At 47.0% G+C, this 18,701-nt stretch overlaps 2 protein-coding genes across 9 annotated transcripts in view; one reads left to right on the forward strand and one right to left on the reverse strand.

Annotated features, from left to right (window-relative positions):
• Nucleotides 1–10,351, reverse strand: part of EIF4ENIF1 (eukaryotic translation initiation factor 4E nuclear import factor 1) — a 39,650-nt gene extending 29,299 nt beyond the window's left edge. For 4 of the 8 annotated variants that reach the window (XM_042234081.1, XM_015101724.3, XM_015101722.3 and 1 more), the window contains exons 1-2: nt 9,952–10,026; nt 8,922–9,041 (exon numbers count right to left, since the gene is read on the reverse strand). In XM_042234081.1, the coding sequence (XP_042090015.1) occupies nt 8,922–9,014 (93 nt within the window). In that variant the 5' untranslated portion in view covers nt 9,015–9,041; nt 9,952–10,026. Of the gene's footprint in view, nt 1–8,921; nt 9,042–9,509; nt 9,817–9,951; nt 10,027–10,132 lie in introns of those variants that run through there. The other 4 variants (XM_060401330.1, XM_042234080.2, XM_015101720.4 and 1 more) reach the window with 3 other exon arrangements.
• Nucleotides 10,352–17,943: 7,592 nt separating this feature from the next.
• Nucleotides 17,944–18,701, forward strand: part of SFI1 (SFI1 centrin binding protein) — a 77,606-nt gene continuing 76,848 nt past the window's right edge. Inside the window, 2 exon segments of the mRNA XM_042234079.2 lie at nt 17,944–17,969; nt 17,971–18,039. Coding sequence (XP_042090013.1) covers nt 17,944–17,969; nt 17,971–18,039 — 95 coding nt within the window.

Raw genomic sequence — 18,701 nt, forward strand, 5'->3', positions numbered from 1 at the left:
GACCTTGCAATATAGGAAATACTTATACACACACTGCAGGGAGAAAACCCTGCAATTCTCTGCTGTTTGAAGCAGCCCAAAGATGAGCACACACCCCTCACTTCACCACCCACAAATCCAATATTAAAGAGCCCCAGCATACTATTAAACCAAGTGCAGCGTACTTCATCCTTAAATAGGTACATTCCCAGTACACAAAGTTTCTACACAGTGTGGCTCTAAAATGTTTTAACTCCAAATAACAGGGAGCCCAAGTAATAGGTGTTCTCTATTACTACTATTGCTGTTTGCTGAAATGAGATACCATTTCATGTCTACCAGGACGGCTGTTTAAAAATAAAAAAGAAAAGAAAATAGTGTTGACAAGGACGTAGAGAAACTGGAGCCTTCTATCACTGCTGATGGGAATGGAAGATTGTGCAGCTATTGTGGAAAATGGTGGCAGTTCCTCAAAAAGTTAGACACATGACCCAGCAATTCCCTCCTAGTTACATACCAAAGAGAACTGAAAAATTATAAACCTACACAACGCAACAGGTAGCAATAATACAGAATGAGTTCTGATACAGTATGAGCCTTGAAAACACTACGTTAAGTGAAAGAAGTCAGACACAAGAGGCCACATACTGTGTGATTCTCTCTGCACGCAACTTTCAAACTGGGCATATCCACAGCGTGAGAAAGTAGGCTGATGGTTGCCAGGCGCTGGGGGAAGGGAACTTCGGGCGGTGACTGCCAGTGGGTAGAGTTTGTGTTTGTAGAGATGAAAACAGTCTCAAATTAGATAGTAGTGGTGGCTGTACAACTTTTCGAATTTACTAAAAAGCACTAAATGGTACTTTAAAAAAAAATATTTTATTTATTGGACACACTGCATGTGGGATCTTAGTTCCTCAACCAGGGATCAAACCCATGCTCCCTCCATTGGGAGTTCAGAATCTTAACCACTGGACCACCAGGAAAGTCCCTAAATGGTATATTTTAAAAGTGGTGAATTTTATCTATGTGAATTCTATCTCAAGAACAAAAGAATTTCAAGCAAACTAAGAGGTTCAGTTAGCAAAGGTTAATGTTTTACTCTCTTTTTACAGATCTATCACTCTAATTACGGACTAATAAACAGCAACGACTCTCAGATACAGAAAAGAGGCTCAGATTGGTAAAAAGTTTTTATGTTTCTCTCCCATATTATTCTAGTTTTCTCTGTTGACTATATGCTTGGCACGTACTAGGTGTGAACGCTCAAGTGACTGTATAAACTTGACAGGCATGTAAGAGCGCGAAGGGGAGTTACATGCACACAGTTACAGGCACGGAGGGTGGTGCACGTGGGCACCAACCATGCCAGCAGCGCCACCTGTGCCAGGGTATGCCTCTGACCAAATGCAATGGCCAAAACACAGTCCACCTGTCTACAGACGATGAAGAGTCATTTACTTTATTAACAGGCCAAGCACTGGGAAAACAAAACAATTTTTGGATTGTAATAATTGCTGGAAATAACATCTTTCCATAACATCTTTAAACATCTAGGTCAAACTATACACTGTTCTTGAGAGCAGGGCCTTCTAAAACTAGTCTCACAGCATCGAGGAAACCGCATATAAACACATTTGTGCAATTCTTGCAATAAATGTTCATCTCCAATGGCAACCCAAAGACCTCCACTGGACCCTAGGAGGTTAAGAAGTAGCACTTTAAACCAAACACGTTTCTCAAAATGTGGCCCAACATCCACCCCAACATTTGGGGGAAAATGAGATCTTCCTCATGGGATTTAGAGAGTTAAACCTGTCAACCTTCAGCAATGCCTCAGGTTGCTTAAGGTGGTTTCCCAGCCTGAGAGGACCCAGCACGTGAGTGGGGAGGAGAGGAGCCATCAGCTAAGGCAACACGAAGTCTGCCCTTCCATAACTGTCCACACAGCACTTCCTGTGCGCCGGGCTTAGTGGCCAGCACAGGCAGACGACTGCTGTCCCTTGGCCCCACTGCTCTCCAATCTCTCAAGAGATGCCTTCTTGAACTCGCCATCTCAGGAGTTCTTAACAGCAATTATTCCTGGAAAGGAATATCTCTGGGATACTTTCAAAGAAAAGCTTCAAGTTTGGCAAAAAGCAGAATACTTCAGAGTGCTCATTTTGAACTGAGTATGTTCCTTTGCTATGAGTACTTCAGGAGGGGATGGGAGATTACCCTTTTGTAGAGTTTTGACAACCTACAGAAACTTGCATCGTGGACAGATTTACTGAAACGATCATCTGGTCAAGAGAAGAGCTATTATCTGAGACCTTACTTTTTCGCATAAGTGACTAAAACCTGACTGGGCAAGAATACGCTGCTAATTCCCTAAGATCCCAGGCCCATAGAAGTGTAAACGTATTTTCTCAGGTTTAGCAGCCTTCCTTAAAGAAAATGTGTCAAGCTTTCCCAAACAATCTATTTGGGAACTACTAACGTGGGCACCCACTTTCAGTGATCAGAATTAAAGTAGAAATCAAATGATATAAGCCCAAAGCAATAGTTAAACCTTATACAGTTTCTGCAGAAATCCTAAACATTCTGTTGACAATCTGACATAGAATTTCACACAAGTCACTTAGAGAGATGTTCTTTACTTCTGTGAGCTGAGTTTAATTCATACGAGTAAGATGGCCAGACTTTTTTTGGGGGGGCTGTGCCCTGTGGCATCAGGGATCCTAGTTTCCCAACCAGGGATCAAATCCATGCCCCCGGTTTTGGGATGAGGGGTTCCAACCACCGGACTGCCAGGGAAGCCCCCGAAGCCCAATTGTTTACAATTACCATGGATATTTCTATTCCACTGTTAGCTGTCCAAGTGCCCTGGAAGTGACCCAGTACCTCACCTGTGTGCCTGCTCTTCCTGAAGAGGGCAGATGTCCCTGGAACAGCATTTGGGCTGGGTCCCTCTTTGACCTCCTCTCCTGGTCTCCACCCTCCACACACCCACTAACTTTGGGCTTGGCCCATGAGGCTCTCAGATGGTTGCTGACTGACTTGATATCTCAATCTGTGAGTCACATGACTTTTCTGAAAGGCTTAGAAAGCTTTTAAAAATAGCAGTGGGGTACTGGCATCCAGAGACGACAGCCGGGCAATGGCAAACGACCGACACAGGGTGTGGGGATTCACTTCCCCTCCCCCCACTCATGAAGTCTGCTGAAGGGGCACCATTCAGAGCAGGTCTTACAAGCAGGCCAGGGTTCAAACTAGATCCTGTAGGGCCCTGTAGGATGCAGCACCTGGATTCAACACAAGCCTCTAATGGTGGCTGATTTGATGCCCACATTTTCTTCTACTGAAAGAATTCATGTGAAGATGAGAAAATGGAAATAGAAAAAAAAATGGAGAGCCTGCTTTTTCTGTTGATCTGGCCAACACAATAAAAATAAACCTTGGCTTTTAAACGTAACTGATAAAAGCAATGTAAAACATGAAGTAAGCAAGTAAATAAGTACAGAAAGAAACTTAGGGAAATCATTTTTAGGGTAGAAGCACTGTATCGTCAATACTGCTTTATGGTTTCACATTAAAAGGGAGATGGTCACTGTGACGCACAGAAAGTAAGCCTGTGGGTCTGAAGTCGGTATCTGAAGAAGCTGCCTTTCAGTGCTTCTCCCTACCCTTATTATATCATAAGCCGTTTCTAACACTTATTGTGTGTCAGGCACTTTTCTAAGCACTTGACATCCATCTTCTCATTTATTCTCCACAAAAATCCTATGGGGCAGACACTGTTCTCTCTGCATTTCACAGAGGACAAGGACGAGAGTCAGAGAGCTGAGACTATGGCTGAAGGCAGCAGGGGTTAAGTGAGCGGCAGAGTGGGGGTCCCAAACCAGGCAGCGGGTCTTGGCGGCCCCCTGCTCTCTCCACTGGTTCTCCTGGAGGATGAAGGAAGGCACCCAACCCCTCCCAGCAGCTCTGTCATCAGTGCTGGGTTTGTCTCCGTCCACTGAGACCACGAGGAACCCCGAACAAACTGCCAGCTCCCTGGGCAGGCTTCCCCTGGGCCAGCTCCTCTCAGAGCACCTTTCCTGAATCAAAGGCCCTGCCCACAAATGTCTGTGTCCCAATTTCCCATTGTGAAATGACTGGCTCCTTATCTAGCCAGAAGTTCCCACCACGAGCAAGGAGAGGATACCCAAGGGGGCAGGGGACCGTGAATCCTGACTTTTTCCAGATGATTCAGAATTGGAACAGGTAGGAAAGAGCACTAGCAAGACAGTGTCTGCGGTGGTATCAGTCAGCCCCCTCTAAGAACTTCCAGTTAGGTTTTCTGGACAGCAGAAACTTTAACATGGTATCGTGATTTTTTTGTACTGTAATTCTGCTTTCCCCAATATAAACAAGCAGCCCTATTTTTATGCTAGCTTAAAAGTTTGTAGCTTAGTGCCTCACTGAAATGCCACCTATTAACTCGATTTACGATGTACCCATGAAGCTGTCGAACGAGATCTCGGTATAGTAAAGACTTGACTATCTGACTACTGATTTCAACCTAGACTTTAAATCAAAGGGTATTCTCAAAGGCTTGACTTCAAGTCCCGCAATTGATTCTAAGAAGGCCAGAATGATTACTCAAAGCAGTCCACTTCAGTTGCTTGCCTGTTTTCTTAATGATTTTCCCGGGCAGTCAGCACTTTCACTGCTGGGGCCCAGGTTCAATCCCTGGTTGGGGAACTAACATCCTGCAAGCCATGCAGCATGGCAAAACAAACACGCACGTGCGCAGAGAAACAAACAGAACAAAGCCTAAGACCAAGACATCAGCATGGCTGTGCCACTGTAGCCAGCCGCCCACCGGCCACAAATCAGGGCGGTTTCCTTTAAAGATCCTTACCCTGGCAAAAGGGTGCCAGTTTATAACTAGTCAAGGCAATGAAGAGCACACAGGCAACTCAGATAATCCCACACCTATTTTTCAGGTGGTAGATTTAACATGCATGCTTAACACTGGTCAGTATCATGCTGAATATTCTAAGTGTCCTCTGCTTTTATTCCCTGTCCAACTGGCAAGTGACAGCATTCATTAAGGGGTCTGTGGCAAGCTACAGGAGCAAAAGAGGAACAGCACAAAGCATGTAATACTCTGATCTAAGAGAATCAGTTTATTCACTTGAAGAAAAAAAAACCAAGGATCTGAGCAGTGAGACAAGCATTTCTATTTTGTATTTCAGGCAAAAGATGCTATCACTAACTGAAGAGCAGGTACTACATCCCAAGAACTGGTAAAAGAGGACCTCCGAAGAAGGTAAGCAGCAGCTCAATGAGTCCCCAACCTTTTCCACTCGTAAGCCTCACTACCTCCTGTTTTCTAAACGAATGGTTCTCAAACCCGAATCTGAGTCAGAATTCTCTGAATTGCCTGTTATTCAGCCAGAGATGGCTGGCCCTACCCCTAGAGTTTGATTCAATGCCTATGAGGTGGGGCTCGAGATTTTTATTTCTAACACTTTACCAGATGATACTAAACCATGGCTTCCCTGGGGGCTCAGATGGTAGAGAATCTGCCTACAATGCGGGAGACCTAGGTTCAACCCCTGGGTTGGGAAGATTCCCTGGAGAAGGAAATGGCTACCCACTCCAGTATTCTTGCCTGGAGAGCCTGACAGGCTAACGTCCATGCGGCGGCAAAGAGTAAGACATGACTGAGCAGCTAACACTTTTACTTTTCACTAAATGTTACTTGAAGCAGCACACTTTGAGAACCACTGTCTAAACCATTTTTAATCCATGACTTTTGATGTGGGATCCCACTCTATAACTTTCCAAAGTCCTTAAACATAATGCATTCACTCAAAAAAAAGGCACCATGTAAATACTACCAAATCATAGCTTTTGATTTTAGGAAAATGCCAATCTAGCAAAATGGACCTGAGTAGGTTTACACATTAAGGGCTCAAAACCCTCAAAATAGCAAGTGATATAATAAGTCTACTTATAACCATCCAAATTAATAATCACTGAGGCTTAGGAGGAGGCCTGAAAATTTCCAGTGTGACTCTTACATGAGTTCCTGAGACATGCATGGAGGCACAGCAGACACTAACTGAACCCTGAGGAGTAACTATGCACCTGAGTCCCTCGACAACATCAACACCATATTTCAAGTTCCCCACGGAAGACGAAAGCCCTGTTACTCAAAGCATGGTCCATGGGCCAGCAGAATGGGCCCCACCTGAGAGTTGGTTAAAAAGTCTCATTAAAAGAGTTGGTTAAAGAGAGGCAGAAACATCACTAAATGCTTTATTTATTCCAACAGTTTGGTCCCAATAAGTAGATAGGGAGGAGGATGGCTCAAATATCATTCCAGGAGTAGAATCAACAGACCATTTACTATAGTGCTAAGAACACAGAACTGTTTTAAACTTCCTTCAAAAGAAAAAAGGCCGAGTTTGCCTCAAACGCTACATAAAATTACCAGAGTATTGATACACCTGTATATGAAAGCACTAACCTAATACCCCAACACTACCCAATCGTGACCCTAAAATTGTGTGTGTGTGTGCTCGCTCAGTCCTGTCCAACTCTTTGCAGCCCCATGGACCGCAAAGCCTGCCAGGCTCCTCTGCCCATGGAATTTTCCAGGCAAGAATACTGGAGTGGGTGCCATTTCCTACTCCAGGGATTGAACACGTGTCTCTTGTGTCTTCTGGAATGGCAGGCAGATGCTTTACCACCAGTGCCACCTGGAAGCCCCTGTAATTGTCATTAACTAAGAACTCTTAAATGAGCCGGAAAGTACAACTATTTCTAAGTAACCTGCATAGAGACCGTTGAATCTAAACAATCATTAACCAAAAAAATTTCTTTAAGGCACATTTATTTAACTGAGGCAGAATTCTGAGGCTAGACTGTCAAATACAGGCAATACTGAGCTTCTTATTCTTTACTGTAGACACTCACAAGTTCTACACTGAGAGATTAATAATATCTTAATATTATTATAATAATATCTTCCTAAAAATAACATTAAGATGGATATACATTTTAAAAATGAAATATACACCTTACCCTCTAATCAAGGTATGAAAATAATTCAACAGCTTCTATGCCTGGATTCTACAACATAATGTACCAGTCAGAACTTTTTCTCAAAAAGAACTGGGAGACCTGAATTCACATGAGTTTATAAAAGCACTTTCCTTTCTTTTAATAAGCCTTTCTCCATTCAGATTTCACTTGTCAACATTTTAGGTAATGAATTTAAGTTGTGAAATACTACTCAAGCACTCTCAGGTTTGAGACAAACTATATTTGGGAAAACCAAACCTGAATGAAGAAGTCACGTGCTTTCTATCGCTGCATATTCTGTTATGCCAAAACAGATTGGGTTAAGATAGAAACTGACCAAAAACCTTTTACAAGTGAAAACACTCTTGTCCTCAAGACTTTTTTTTTTAATGCTAAAAATGAATGTTACTCCAATAACATTGGGCATTTTATCAAGTAATTAAAGTACCCAGTGTTATTGAAGTAATATTCATTTTTAGAGAGTTAAAATTAGCTAGTTAAAAGCAGCAGCATCAGCGCACACAGAAGGCCCGAGTTTAAAACACGAACCAGTCAGCATCCTGGGAAGCCTGGGACAACCACCACATTAGAGTCCTTGATTGGGCTCATACAAGAGAAGTAACAGATACAAGGCCCAACTGGGGCATAACGCTTCCCACCAGCAGTCCCAAGCACATTTAATGCACTACAGCCCAAAACATTTCGGGGAACCAGGAAAGAATTCAATGCTCGCATCAACTGCTTCAGAAACGGCCAGGAGCCCACAAGACAGTGGAGCAATAGCTTCGATAAACACATGACCTTGAGGTGATTCCTCCCCCGACCACCTCAGGAAAAGCAGGCATCTAAAGGAGCTGAAATCACCACAAGTCTTCAGCTAAGGGAAATATGATCGAAGTCTTACTTTCTTGAGTCCATATCCATTTTATAACAGCACGTAAAAAGAATTTAAAAATCTGGTTTCCCCAGGCAAGCATACCAGAGTACTCCTGTGAGTTCAGCTCTCAAGGAAACATCAGCACAGAGGACACTGATGTCTGTGAGGCATCCCAGAGCTGGAATCCTTCCTCTACGGCCTGTAAGTCAGCGGCACAGCTGTTACACAAAGTGTGCGCCAACACATTCGTTGTTGTTTAGTTGCTAAGTCCTGTCCGACTCTTTGCGACCCCATGGATGGTAGCTGGCCAGGCTCCTCTGTCCATGGGATTCTCCAGGCAAGATTACTGGAGTGGGTTGCCATTTCCTTCTCCAGGGGATCTTTCCCACTCAGGGATCGAAACCTGGTCTCCTGCGTTGGCAGGCAGATTCTGTACCACTGAGTCACCAGGGAAGTGCCAACATATTCTGATCCACAAATTCACACAGGGAGGATCTGGGCAGCCTTCAGTGGAAGCCTGCTGCTGCTGCTAGGTCACTTCAGTCGTGTCCGACTCTGTGCGACCCGAGACAGCAGCCCACCAGGCTCCCCCATCCCTGGGATTCTCCAGGCAAGAACACTGGAGTGGGTTGCCATTTCCTTCTCCAATGCATGAAAGTGAAAAGTGAAAGGGAAGTCGCTCAGTCGTGTCTGACCCTCAGAGACCCCATGGACTGCAGCCTTCCAGGCTCCTTCCTCCATGGGATTTTCCAGGCAAGAGTACCGGAGTGGGGATGCCATTGCCTTCTTCTCAGTGGAAGCCTACTTAGGGGCAAATTTTAAAGTCTGGGTGTTTGTACTTTCAGAAAAAAAGTTCAAAGCAATGTTTTACTAAGTCTAGTTAATATTTAGTCCACATAGTTAGTCAGAATGAGACTACCTCTTTAAACGATACTAATGAAGTTTCTGCACAATGTTACCAATCTCCTCACCTATAAAGAAACACTATTTCATTAGTAACAAAGCCTACTTTTGTATAGCGATGGGGGGATCTGGAAGCGGGTTGCTTCTTCAGGTCGAGAAAAGCATCTCCATTTTCTGTTTCACCCACACTTCTATCCATGGCTCCTTGGTTGACAGTTTTTTGCACCTGGAAGAAATCAGCACAAAACTGTCACCGAGAACAATAAATTTTTAAGAGTCCTCACTGTTTAAGAAACTGAAATTATCTCGGACTCCCTTTAAAAAACCCTTTCTATAAACCAGAACCCACTGGAAACAAAACCACTGGTACTTGGATATCTCTTATCGTAAAGAGCTCTAAGCATCAACAGGCTAAGGAAAGCAGAAGCGGAACGGGCCCAGATCAGGCGACAGCCTTTAAGCAGCTTTAATACAAAAAGAAACCGAGACTGGTCGCTGCCACTCGTGAGGGCCGTCCGGCGGTAGTGGGGAAGTTTCCCGAAGTGGGGGCAGGTAGGAGACGGGCTGGGATCGGGGAAGTCGCGCAGTGGGCAAGTGCCTGTCACTTGCCAATGGACGGCGCCAGCTGCCCCTTGTTACCGGAGGCAGGGGACTGGGGACGGGGCCACAGCTCCCCTCGCCCGGCCCGCCGCACCTGTGGACATGTCAGGGGCGCCCGTGCCAAGGAAGGGGCGAGCGCCGGCTTCAGATCCAAAGGGGCCGCGACCCCAACCCCCGGCCTCTCGCGCAGGCCCCGGCCCAGCAGCCGCCTTCGGAGGAAGGGCGGGGACGGTACTCACTGAGGGGAGGCGGGCCGGAGGGAGCGGGAGGGCCGAATCCCCCAGCCCCGGCGCTCCGAGCTGGAGCCGGCGCAGGCCCGCCGCCGTCCGCCCCGGCCCGGCGGCTCGGGCCCCGCCAGCCCGCCCGCTGCCCGCCAGCCGCCCCGCTGGCCTCCGGTCCCTGCCCGCCCCCCGCGCGCGCCCCGGCGCTCGCGCTCACGCACGCGACCCCGGGGCTCAGCGCGCCCGCGCCCCTTCTCTCCCCGCGGGCCCAGGCGCGCGGAGCCCCGGACCCCGCCGCTGCCGCCCGGCCCTTACTGGTTGCCTCGGCCGCCGCTCCCCTCCCCGCCGCCCGCGCCGGCCCGAGCGCTGCTCCGCGCGGCCTTCGCTCTCGCCCCCCCACCCGCCCCGGCTGTCTCCCTTCAGCCGCCGTAACCGCGGCCCAGCCCTCCGCCCCTCCTCCCCGGCCCCCTCCCCCTTAATAACTCCCTCCACGCACCCGGGCCCCAGCACCGCCTTCGCCGCCGCGCGCCCGGATGTGAGGTGTCCGCGGCGGTGCCGGCCGGAAAAGGGGAGCACGGCGGCGCGCTCCCAGGGCGCCGGCCCCTGCGTGCGCCCGGCGGCGGGGAGGCGGAGGCCGGGAGGCGATCGCGGCGGCGGGTGGAGACCGGGCCGGGCGCCGGGAGAGCCCTCCCGGATGCGCGCAGGCAGTCGTCGCGGGCAGCCCCGGGGAGGACGCCGCGTTCCCACGCGCGCTTCGGGGCGGGGCGGCCGGGGAGGACGGGACGGGCGGAGCTTGGAGCCCTCCGTCACCGCCCGGCGGCCGTCCGAGGAAGGCAGCCGGGGCCGGGAAGTGGGTTGGGGGCCGCAACCTGGGAACGCGGCGGCTGCTGCGTTTGCACGATCCGTTCTCGGCGGAGAACCCTGAGGCTTCGGGAGCGGGATTCTGTGTTAGGCGAACCTGGGAGCGTGGAGCCTTCCGGAGTGTGTTCGAACCTCGACTTTTTTTTTTTTTAACTGGTGGTGTGATGTTGGGCAAAGCTCTGACTGAGTTCCGCTCTTCTTACTGCAATGATCTATGTGTATGAGGAATAAGCGAGATTACGCGTTGCTGTGTTAATAAAACTGCCACGGTTGCTTTTGAATGAGCTACGGGCGACTGACACATTCATTGAAATGTTCTTTCCCGCCCCGTAACCTGAATCTTTCCTTAGTCTGCACGGGAAGGGGAAGTGCAAGTGCTTTTGGCTGAAAATGAGATTGCAGATGTCAAGCGCTTAGTACGTAGTGCTGGGACCGGCAGACAAGGGCCACAAAGAGGCAAAAATATCAATATGATTCCCCTCCTCTGTGAGCAATGAGAGTAACTGCCGTGCTGGGAGGAAAGGTTTAACGGGGATCGCGTGTGAGCCCGGTCTGCAGGAATTTCACGAGCCCGTTTCTGCCTCGTGGGACCATGAAATGATACGTGACTGTGGAGGGAAACGTCATTTTTCTCGTGGAAGGATAGCGAAATCTACATATCTTTCAATGAGCCTGCTTTCTTTAAGCTTCACTTGTGAAATCAGCCCATTGGGCAGTGAGTGAGCTCTTGAGTTCCCGTCCTGAGTCTTGGCAGCAGAGAAAACAATTATGAAAACTTTTTATTTTTGTCTGTTATACTGGGTAAAATGTGTTCTTTACAAAGTCTTCTATCCGCAAGCCACTATGGAGAAGTGGAGGCCTATTTTTTTTTTGAAGCTCTTAAATCCTGGCCCTGACAGTGCGAAACCATAGTTACTTCACCTTTGGAACCTGTTTACTCATCTATCAAAAAGAAACAGCAGTACCTACTTTTCAGGCTTTTAGTGGGAATTAGAGATGACATTAAAAACACTTCTGGTTATCTTTTGCTGTTTAACAAACAGTCCCAGAATTCAGTGGCTTAAATCAACATTTACTTTACACCAAATCTGCAATTTGGGGTGGTTCTAGCTGGGACAGCTGGTCTCTGCTCCCTTCGGCTTCAGCTGTAAGGTTGGGCACTAGGAACATCAAATTGCTCACTAACGTGGTTGACGGTTGCTGGTGGCTGTCAGCTGGAACCAATGAAGCTATTGGCTGGAACACTTAACACCTGGTCTCTTGCGTGGCCTGAGCTCCCTCACACTGGTGGCTAGATTCCCAGCGCAAGTGTCCAGGTAGAAGAGGGCCAGACAGTCGTAAACTGTCTAGCCTAGCTTCCAAGTCACTCACTGTCTGTTCTGCCACATGGCAGTCTTTTTTTTAAGATTTTTTTGATGTGGACCATTTTTTAAAGGTTTCATTGAATTTGTTACAGTATTGCTTCTCTTTTATATATATATTTTAGCCAAGAGGCATGTGAGATCTTAGCTCCACAACCAGGGATTGAACCAGTAACCTCTGCATTGGAAGGCAAAGTAGAAACCACTGGACAACCAGAGACATCCCCACATCCCACATCTAGTCCTTCGATAGGAGTCACTAAGCCAGGCCTGTATTTAAGGGAAGAGGATTTAGACTGCTAAGTTGCTTCAGTCGTGTCCGACTCTGTGCGACCCCATAGATGGCAGCCCACCAGGCTCCGCCGTCCCTGGGATTCTCCAGGCAAGAACACTGGCATGGGTTGCCATTTCCTTCTCCAATGCATGAAAGTGAAAAGTGAAAGTGAAGTCACTGAATCGCATCCAACTCTCAGCGACTCCATGGACTGCACCCTACCAGGCTCCTCCGTCCATGGAATTTTCCAGGCAAGAGTACTGGAGTGGGGTGCCATTGCCTTCTCCGAGGATTTAGACTACACCTTCAGATAGGACACTTTCGTATAGGAAGAGTGTCACAGACTTTGCAGGCACATTTTTAATTACAAGTCATATATGAAATGTGCTCCAGGCATGGTAGCTATTATGATAGAGGCCTGATCCTCTGATCTATCCTAGTGAGAATGTACTCTTCCCCCGGGCTCTTCTTTAATGTATTGTAGAATCTTGTTCAATTTACTTTTTACCTCTCAGCGCCTTAATTTATCCTTACTAAAGGAGACAATTATTACCTAGGAATAAAGGCAATCATTTACTAAAGGAGAGCCATCTGTGAGCTCCTTTCACCTGTCATGTAAAGCTGCTGCTGCTGCTGCTAAGTCGCTTCAGTCGTGTCCGATTTTGTGCGACCCCATAGATGGCAGCCCACCAGGCTCCACCATCCCTGGGATTCTCCAGGCAAGAACACTGGAGTGGGTTGCCATTTCCTTCTCCAATGCATGAAAGTGAAAAGTGAAAGTGAAGTCGGTCAGTCGTGACCGACTAGTAGCGACCCCATGGACTGCAGCCTACCAAGCTCCTCCATCCATGAGATTTTCTAGGCAAGAGTATTGGAGTGGCTTGCCATTGCCTTCTCTGCATGTAAAGCTAGATGCTTGCAAATCTTTGTTTCATTGTAGCTTTTGAATGTTATTCTCTTTGGCAGGAATGATAATTTGTAATTCCAAATGCCTCCTTTGCAACTAAAATGAATTTTCAAGTATCAGTATGGGAAATCCCTTTGAGAGAATAAGAAAGAGATAAGTGATTTATCCTACTTATAGATTATTTGTAAAATCTTGGTTTAGGTTCAAATTGTTGTTTCACAGCTTGGCATCAGGGGACTCCCAAGTTTCAGTCTGTTGGGGAAATGAGCAGTTCAAGAACAGCAGAGAAGCAAATGGAAATTAGAAACCTAGAAATTTTGAGAGCAGCCTCAACTCATAAAGTTGAGATTACATCTCCACTGCTCTCCACCTTTCTAAATGGGCTTTTCCCTAATCAGCTTTTCTGTCTCCAAGGGTACTCCCTAGTTTCAAGAAAATAGGATTTGAAGTTTCACAGCTGTGGCATCACGTACTCAAGGATTCAGTTCAGTTGCTCAGTCATATCTGACTCTTTGCGACCCCATGGACTGCAGCACGCCAGGCCTCCCTGTCCATCAGCAACTCCTGGATCCTACTCAAATTCATGTCCATTGAGTCGGTGATGCCATCCAACCATCTCATCCTCTGTCGTCCCCTTCTCCTCTCGCCTTCAATCTTTTCCAGCATCAGGGTCTTTTCAAAAGATGAGTCAGCTCTCTGCATCAGGTGGCCAAAATATTGGAGTTTCAGCTTCAACATCAGTCCTTCCAATGAACATTCAGGACTGATTTCCTTTAGGATGGACTGGTTGGATTTCCTTGCAGTCCAAGGGACTCTCAAGAGTCTTCTCCTACACCAGAGTTCAAAAGCATCAATTCTTCGGCACTCAGCTTTATAGTCCAACTCTCACATCCATACATGCCTACTGGAAAAACCATAGCTTTGACTAGATGGACCTTTGTGGGCAAAGCAATGTCTCTGCTTTTTAATATGCTCTCTAGGTTGGTCATAGCTTTTCTTCCAAGGAGTAAACGTCTTTTTATTTCATGGCTGCAGTCACCATCTGCAGTGATTTTGTAGTACTCAAGGACTACAAAGGCATTATTAAGGGACTTCTGGAAGACCACACAGCAAGTTATTTGCAGAGCCTAAACCCTTCCTGGAGAAGGCAGTGGCACCCCACTCCAGTACTCTTGCCTGGAAAATCCCATGGACAGAGGAGCCTGGTAGGCTGCAGTCCATGGGGTCGAGAAGATTCGAAGAGTCAGACATGACTGAGCGACTTCACTTTCACTTTTGACTTTTATGCATTGGAGAAGGAAATGGCAACCCACTCCAGTGTTCTTGCCTGGAGAATCCCAGGGACAGGGGAGCCTGGTGGGCTGCCACCCATTGGGTCGCGCAGAATCGGACATGACTGAAGCGACTTAGCAGCAGCAGCAAACCCTTCCTGGCACCTTACATCTTTGACTTTATAATATGCAAAGTACTTAAAAGAGTCTGACACCACCAAGTGCTGCTGTACTATCTCTTGTTATTCTGATTAATCTTTCCCAAGAGGGCTGATTATTTTATCATAATTCAAATAGAAATGACTTTAATTCCTTCATAAATCAGTCAAAACCAACGGTGGTAAATGCACATGACAAACTATTAGTAAATCATTTAAAAAGCATACTTACTGATTTATCTTCCTGGATAGTTGTAATTTGTATAAACATTATTTACATAAATATTAATACTTATAAAAGTAGCTTTACAGTAAGTAAATACTAGTTACCGTGTTAAGATTTTTGAAAATCACTAAATTATTTTTAAAAGTGCTTGGCCATATCAGATAAAAAGATTGTCCCATGTACCGCTAAAATGGACCTTCTCCTTTTAAACACTTTTAATTACAAAAAGTGACATAAGTAGAAAATAGAGCAAAAATGCAAATTACCTGTGATTCTAATCCCAAAGCACTCAACTTATTTTCCTCATGTTTTAAACGTAAAATGTCTCAAGCATTTATATTCATAATGCTAGCCTTTGTTTTTCGCTCTACACCAGAAATCTCAGGTGCTTTAAATGTTTTACAAAACACAGAAGGAAAGGATACAAAAATGCCCTACCTTAATGACCTATAATGAAAAAGAATCTGAAAATACATACCTGAATCATTTCGCTGTAGACCTGACACTATTAACACTGTAAATAAACTATTCTTCAATTAAAAAATAATGCCCTACCTAATGTCTCCCATCCCCATGTTAAAAAGATGATGAGTGGGCCTGAATTTTAAAATTAACGGCTGTTTACGCGATACTAATAATTAATGCTTGTTAGTTACGTTTTAAAAGTAATGGTTAAGAGACGATATCAACCTGGGATAATCTCAGTTCCCCGGCTGGGCAACCACGTGCCCTCACCCACAGTCCTCGATGACAATCTCCCCACTGCACGCACGCGCGCGCGTCGGTACCGGCTCACCGGGAACCGTGGAGAGCCCGGAGCGGCCCATTACGCGCGAGGCCGGGGGTGGCTGAAGGACGACTTCGGTCCCCCGCCCCCGGCCTCCACGCAGGAGCCTCGCTCGTCTCTAGTGGCTGCCCCGCGAAGTGTAACTCGGGAATCCACTCAAAACAGGTTCAAACCAACATCGATATCGTAAAGCAAATGAAACAGCTCCCACCGCTCCTGTCCAAAAGCGGTAGAAAGCTGAGCTCTGAGAGAAGCGAGCAAGCCACAGAGGCACCGAGGGCTCCGTGGGGCCGCCCGCAAGTGCGTCTCTCCACGCACCTCGCGGCTAACTCGCGTTTCGGACGCAGAGAGGCGGCGTTGGCGGGTGGGGGTGGGCTTGTCCTCTGCGCACTGAGGCTGCGCCACCTCCGGGTCCCGGGCGGGGCGTCCCTCACGCACGCAGTGTTGCCGTGGAGACGGGGGGCGGGGCCGGCGCGAGATTTGCGTCCTGAGGCGCGGGAAGCGAGGGGGTGGCGCGCACGGCGGCGTCGGCCTGAGGGGTTGGGCCCGTGTCTCCCGAGGCTTGTCTGAGGCGGGAGGGCTCGGCCTTTGCGGCCGGAGCCCAGAGGCGAGCGCAAGTCCCTCCGAGCCCGGTCGGTGACTACTCTGTGGGCGCGTCCGCTTCCTCCTCCTCTGAAAGTGCAGGTGATGCTGCCTCCCCGCAGGGCTGAAGTGGGAGAGGGGAGGCGAGTGGAAGGGCGCGCAGGACGGCGCCCGGGCTCGGCGCTTCTCGCCCCGCGTCGGCGCTTCTCGCCCCGCGTCCTCCCCGCGCGTCAGGTGAACTCGGGCTGGTGCGTGTGCCGCGTCCGTGCAGGGCTCATTGGCGCGCGCGAATTCGAATTCCCTGCTGTGTGGCCGAGCAAGCAGGGAGGGTTTGCAGAACTTAGGGGCCACATCAGAGCCCCGAGGGCCAACTGGGCGAACACCCGCAGGTGGGAGATTAGTGCTTGCTTTTTATTTTTTTTAGTTAAAATTAATTTACTTATTTATTTTTGTTTGCACTGAGTCTTCGTTGCAGCGCTCGAGCTTTCTCTGGTTGCCTGGTGGCATGTGGTATCTTAGTTCCCTGACCAGGGATGGAACGCAGGCCCTCTGCATTGGGATGCCAATTCTTAACCACTGGACCACCAGGGAAGCCTCGTGGTGCTGTTTTTATTTGATGGGAGGCAGTTCAGGTTTATTGTTAACCTCTGGATTATAGTAAATATTTATTGAGTGAATGGGGTTAGGTCTCTGCGTACCAGCCCCAGCTGTACCACTTGGTGATATTGTGGGCCCTTCATCTATAAAATGAAGATGGTTACCAGCTATTGAGGTGGTTGTGCTAAAGCAACTAGTTAATGAAAAGTGCTCAGTATTGATACTGTACCTGACACAGAGTACCCGCTCCATGAATGCTATTTTGACTCTAATCTAGACTTTCTAGGTGGCATGGTACCCACCTAAGTGCCATAGAAGCATAAGGCTTGGAGGTGTCATGGAAGGCTTCCTGGAAGAAGTAGTTGAAATTTATTGTGCAACTTGGCATATAAATTTAGGTATTTCCTTGCTTTTCTTTAGCAAGATCGCTCATTTTTCAGTTCTTGTTAGAAGCTGCAGAATACTGTAGAAACTTCTTTAAGTTACTCTTAGATTTGCATTTTTCAAATTAACATGTGTATTAAAAAATTAGTATTGGAACTTTCCTGACAATCCAGTGGTTAAGATTCTGAGTTTCCAATTTCCGGGGTGCAGGTTCCATCCTCCCTGGCCCAGGAACTAAGATCCCATGTGCCGCCTGGCAGGGCCAAAAGAAAATTAATATTGAAAGCTTATATTAGAAAATAGTCTCCAGGCTACAGTTCCAGTTTCCATTCTTCTGTTCATCCTGATGTTACTTGTAAATTGGAAGTAAACAACCTTATAGGTGATATTTTTTGATTTGTTAAATTTACACCTTATGTCAACCATTATTCATGGGAAGTAAGTACTTGGCTCAGTTTTTCTTTCCTCATCCCATCAGCGTGGTTATGTGGTTATTTGTTGTTAATGGTGTTTACGTTAAATAACAGATATTCACTGTTGAACCAAATGTATGTGCCTGCGCACACCCTCAGTTGCTCAGTTGTATCTGACTCTTTGCAACTCCGTAGACTGTAGCTTGACAGGCTCCTCTATCCGTGGAATTTTCCAGGCCAGAATACTGGAGTGAGCTGCCATTTCCTTCTCCAGGGGATCTTCCCAACCTACGGATGCAACCCAAGTCTCCTGCGTTGGCAGGCGGATTCTTTACCGCTGGGCCATCTGGGAAGGCGCATGCTGAACCAAGCAGACTATTGCAACTCTTCGTCTCTTGTATATCCCATCATTTTTTCCAAGAATTAATGCTTGTCTTATTTTCTAATTTTCCTAGTATTCCACGCACAGCTCACTAATTTTGATTCATGAAGAATCCACTTACTGAAAAGTGCATCAAGCCACTGGTTGAATTTTCAGCAAAAAAAGATTAAGCAGAGAATGGAGAGGAAGGTTGACTCCAGGTGAGTGATGAGACTTGACAGAAAAGATAACTGAAATTATGGCTTATTTAAAAGCTTGTAAATATTTTTTGTGTGAAAATAATAAATTCTTAAAATGTAGTTTTTTCCTAAAATCAGGAGTAGTGAGTAACAGTGTTTTGTTGATATTTTGGGTTTCTCATCTAGGGTATAGAGTATAATGCACGTTTTATACTTTATGTTAAAGTCAGAATCCATTTTGGGTGTGTGGAGATATTCATCATTAAAATTCTTGCTTTGAGCAGAAATAAGGATGCTGTTCCTGAGAAATTACATTGAGGCTTCCTTTCTCCTTCTCCTCCTTTGGATCGTGGCTGCTTTCAGCCTGCACTAAGGTTCTTTTGATTGCAAATAAGAGACTTCAGTTCTGGCTAGCCAAGGAAGAAGGAGGGAATTTACAAGAAAGAGACTACAATTTACTATCAAAGCTCAGATTCACAGTGGTGACTTGCACCTGGCCCTTCATGAGTATCCTGCGTCTTTAAGACAGAGGGATTGGTTCAGGGCTGGGCATGTGACTGTGTGGGGCCAATCAGAGGTTTTCCTCTAAAGCTGGGACAGGGTTTGAAGAGTGAGACCCACCTGGTGCTGAGGTTATAGTGGCAGCTGCTGCAGTCTGCACGCTGCAAAGGCTGGGACCCTCA

The sequence above is a fragment of the Ovis aries genome, chromosome 17 (assembly GCF_016772045.2).
Source record: "Ovis aries strain OAR_USU_Benz2616 breed Rambouillet chromosome 17, ARS-UI_Ramb_v3.0, whole genome shotgun sequence".
In the NCBI taxonomy this organism is placed as follows: Eukaryota; Metazoa; Chordata; class Mammalia; order Artiodactyla; family Bovidae; genus Ovis; species Ovis aries.